The 4,678-nt window shown below is 43.5% G+C and overlaps 1 protein-coding gene across 1 annotated transcript; it reads left to right on the plus strand.

Annotated features, from left to right (window-relative positions):
* The first annotated feature begins 2,256 nt into the window (after positions 1-2,256).
* On the plus strand, positions 2,257-3,243 carry LOC142661543 (galactoside alpha-(1,2)-fucosyltransferase 2-like). Its single transcript, XM_075838958.1, has one exon. The coding sequence runs from the start codon at positions 2,257-2,259 to the stop codon at positions 3,226-3,228; it is 972 nt and encodes a 323-aa protein (XP_075695073.1). The 3' UTR covers positions 3,229-3,243.
* Positions 3,244-4,678: the final 1,435 nt, after the last annotated feature.

The following is a 4,678-nucleotide window of genomic DNA, read 5'->3' on the forward strand; positions in this document are numbered from 1 at the left end:
GTGACGTCACTGTCCATATGTGAACAGTAGCATCTAGGAGCGGAATCCAAGACCTATGCTCTGGCTGGGGATTCCGCTCCTAGAAGGAGTCCTAATGGCACTGTCTACAGGGGGAGAGGGTAGCGCTATCTACTGGGACAGTGGCGCTATCTTCAAGGGGTGTGTGGCACTATCTACATGGGCACTGTGGCAATATATAGGGGCTCTATCTACATGGGTACTGTGGGCACTATCTACATGCGCACTTTGGCACTATCTACGTGTGCACTGGCACTAGGGGCATCTAAGGGAGCATTATACTGTATGGTGGCATCTAAGGTGGCATTATATGGGGCCGTTATGGGGGCATAATACTGTATGGGGAAGCTATGGGGCATTATACTATGTGGGGAAGCTGTGGGAGCATTATACTGTATGGGGCAGCTATAGTGGCATTATACTGTATGGGGGCAGCTATAGGGGTATTACATTGTATGGGGCAGCTGTGGGGGCATTCTACTGTATTACTGTATGGCGGCAGCTATAGGGCATTATACTGTATGTGGTCAGCTATGAGGTTATTATGCTGCATGGGGCAGCTTTGGGGGCATTATACTGTATGTGGGCATTATACTGTATGGCGCAGCTATAACAGCATTATTCTGTATGGGGGCAGCTATAGGGGCATTATGCTGTATGGGGGCATTTAATTGGACATTATACTGCATGGGGGAATCTGTGTGGGCATTATACTGTATGGGGGCATCTGCGTGGACATTATACTGCATGGGAGAATCTGAAGCGCATTATACTGCATGGGAGAATCTTCGTGTGCATTATACTGTATGGGTGCATTATATTGTATGGCTGCATCTAAGGGGGCTTTATACTGTATGGTGGCTGCTATGGAGGCATTATACTGTATGGAGGCAGCAAGAGGGCATTATACTGTGTTGCTATGCACACCGCATCAGTTGTCCCTCTTTGTGTTGTGATACTTGATAGTTGGGAGTTATGGAGGAATCCCCGGCCAAAGCGTTGCCGATGCTCTCACCCGGGATTCTGCTCCTAGAGAAGCCATATATGGACAGTGACGGCAGGGGCACCTCTAGGGAGCTCCAATGGCACTATGTACAGGGACAGGGAGGGTAGAGCTATTTACAGGAGGGTCCGTGTGGCACTATCTACAGGTGGGGTGTGTGTGTGGCACTATCTACAAGGGGGGAGTGTGGCAATATCTACAATGGGGGCTGTGTGGAACTATCTACAAGGGGGTTGGCATAATCTATAAGGGGACGCATGTCACATCTACAAGGAGGCATGTGTGGCACTATCTCCGAGGGGGGGGGGAGTGTGGCACTATTTACAGGGCGCTGTGTGTGGCACTGTCTACAAGGGGAGGTGTGTGGCACCAGCTACAGGGGGGTTGTGTGGCACTATCTACAAGGGGAGGCGTGTTGCACTATCTACAGGGGGCTGTGTGGAACTATCTACAAGGGGGCTGGCAGCACCTATAAGGGGACGCATGTCACATCTACAAGGGGGCATGTGTGGCACTATCTCCGCGGGGGGGGAGTGTGGCACTATTTACAGGGCGCTGTGTGTGGCACTGTCTACAAGGGGAGGTGTGTGGCACCAGCTACAGGGGGGTTGTGTGGCACTATCTGCAAGGGGAGGTGTGTGGCACTATCTACAGGGGGCTGTGTGGCACTATCTACAAGAGGAGGCTGTTCATTATGTTACCATATATTCCCATTAGCCTCAGTTATACAATCTGTTTTAATCCGGCACTGACCTCTTTATTTATTTATTTATTTTTTATTTATTTTTCTGTAACTCCCTTATAGAACTATATCACTTGTAAAATGTACAAATGGTTTCATTAATTAGGAATACAGGAATTAGGAAATGTTGGGTAAGAGCTTCAGGGGTGCCGCCAAACTGAATCTTTGCCCCGGGTGCTGGAGAACCTAGCTACGCCACTGGTCCTTTCTGTAATCCGGACCTTACAGGCATATTGAAACACTAATGAGGAGGAACTTTTCACAATTCTGTGTTGAAGCTTGTAATAGAATATACTGGTGGCCAAATATTAAGATCTGAGGTCCATTGCTAGATTGTGATCTACTATTTGGCCATCACTAGTCTACACCAATTTTCCAAGAATGTCATAAAATAATGTATGCTTTTTGCTTGCCTGCTTTTTATGTCTTCAGTTTCTTAATTGTTTATCTCTGTTTTTTGTAATGCAGTATTGATCAGCCTCGAACATCAAACATGAAGAAGTGTATTCTGATCTTCATCTTCCTGGGATTTTTAGCTGTAATTAATTTGTCCTATTGGTACAATTCTCCTATCAGTGTAAGGATTTTCTCTACTCCCTGTAAGGCCAGCAGTAAAGAAAATCTACCTCAAATTTCTTCAGATAGCATCCGACCATTGAAGGGTATGATGACTATATTACCTCAAGGACGCTTTGGGAACCAGATAGGGGAGTATGCAGCTCTCTACGCTCTAGCAAAAATGAATGGCTATCGAGCTTACATTTTGCCTGTGATGTATCAGGATCTTTCCTCACTATTCAAAATTAATTTACCTTTGATTTCTCAGGATTCTGATAAGCGTATTAAATGGAAGGAATACCAAATTCATAATTGGATGAGTCCCAAATACCGCAATATCACAGGGGACAATGTGAAACTCAAAGGTTGCCTGACCTCCTGGACTTTTTATGATAATATGAAGAATGAAGTCTTACAAGAATTTACATTTCATGACTTTGTTAGAGATGAAGCCAACGCTTATCTCACACAAGTGAGGGGTAATCGGAAAAACGTAACATTTGTCGGAGTTCATGTTCGTAGAGGGGACTATGTGCAACTCTTTACTAAACTAAAGAGAGGAGTCTTAGCGGACAAAAATTACCTAAAGAAGGCCACAGATTACTTTAGGAACAAGTACCAGAACCCAATATTTGTGGTGGCCAGTAATGGGATGGATTGGTGTAAGCAGAATGTTAATAATTCCTTGGGAGATGTTTACTTTGCTGGAGATGGCATTGAAGGTTCCCCTGCTCGAGACTTTGCAATTTTGGCCCACTGTAACCACACTATCATGACATTTGGGACATTTGGTATTTGGGCTGCAAGCCTGGCAGGTGGTGAAACAATGCATCTAACTAATTACAGTGCACCTGACTCATCGTACCTGAAGTATGTGAAGTATGAAGCACTCTACCCTCCAGAATGAATTGCTGTTCCTGCTGACCTGTCTGAACTACTCAAAAATAAGAAACATCCTATAAAGTAAATTTTTGGGTGGAATTATTTTTTTATGACTAATGCTCAATGGGGTCCTACACTTTTATATAAAATTGGTACAATGGCAGCAGACGTCCAACTTGCTAGCATGACCTTAATAATAAAACAGTATGCATAAAGCTCCCTCTAGTGGCAGTTACAGACAGCCAGAATCTTATTATTTTTTTCTGTCTAAGGAGGCGATTTGGAGCTCCGACCGCTATAAAGATATATTACAAAATGTATCAGCACAGAATGTTGGACATATATCTTAAAGGTGATTATTAACTTTCATGTAGCTCCACCTTGTAGCCATCTTAAACATTGTATCAGGGACACTTAATATAATTTTTAGCAGTTTAAAGTGGTAGCTACATGTAGTAATAGAAAGCAAAATCTTTGCAATTGAATTTGAGATCAAATTAATCTTAAAGGGGTTTTCCGATTATTATTATTTATCCCCTATTCACAGGATACGTGATAAATATCTGATCAATGGGGTTCAACCACTGGGATCCTACAGATCATGAGAACAGGCTTACCTTTCTGTTTCTGGAAGACCTATGGAACGGTAGTGCACATGATCGAACACCGCTCCATTAATTTCTATGGGGCTACTAAAGATAGCACTCGGCAGCCCCAATGAATGGAGCGGTGGTCGAGCATGTGCACTACCGCCCCATTCCTATGGGGCTCCCAGGAACTGCAATGTAAGACTGTTCTCGTGATCAGTGGAGGTCCCAGTGGCCAAATATTTACCACCTATTCTGTGGATGGGGGATAAATATTTTTAATGGGAAAAGTTAAGCTCTAGGCCATCATTTTACAGGGAGATTGGATGGTGCTATATCTAGCCCTATATTTTATGGACACTATAGATAACAATATCCCAGTTAAGTTGAAATGCAGAATTCATGTGTCCCTGTTATTATACTTATCATTTAACAATTCACAATAAATGTTGCTAATTTATTAAATCAGTGAGTTATACATGAGTGACATCCTGTATTTTACTTTGAATTTTTAATTAATTATTAATTTTTTTAATTTGCCTAGATAAATTAGATTTTTGGCTAAGGGTATGTTCACACGCACTAATTACGGACGTAATTCGGGCGTTTTTGCCCCGAATTACATCCGAAAATAACGCCTCAATAGCGTTGACAAACATCTGCGCATTGAAAGCAATGGGCAGACGTTTGTCTGTTCACACGAGGCGTAATTTACGCGCCGCTGTCAAATGACGGCGCGTAAATAGACGCCCGCGTCAAAGAAGTGACCTGTCACTTCTTTGGCCGTAATTGGAGCCGTTATTCATTGACTCCAATGAATAGCAGCGCCAATTACGTCCGTAATGGACGCGGCGTTCAAGCGCCTGCACATGCCGTTACGGCTGAAAT

The sequence above is a fragment of the Rhinoderma darwinii genome, chromosome 10 (genome assembly GCF_050947455.1).
Source record: "Rhinoderma darwinii isolate aRhiDar2 chromosome 10, aRhiDar2.hap1, whole genome shotgun sequence".
Taxonomy (NCBI): Eukaryota; Metazoa; Chordata; class Amphibia; order Anura; family Rhinodermatidae; genus Rhinoderma; species Rhinoderma darwinii.

Coding starts and splice junctions, on each gene's coding strand:
- LOC142661543 (XM_075838958.1), top strand. CDS start 2,257: ATGAAGAAGTGTATTCTGATCTTCATCTTCCTGGGATTTTTAGCTGTA.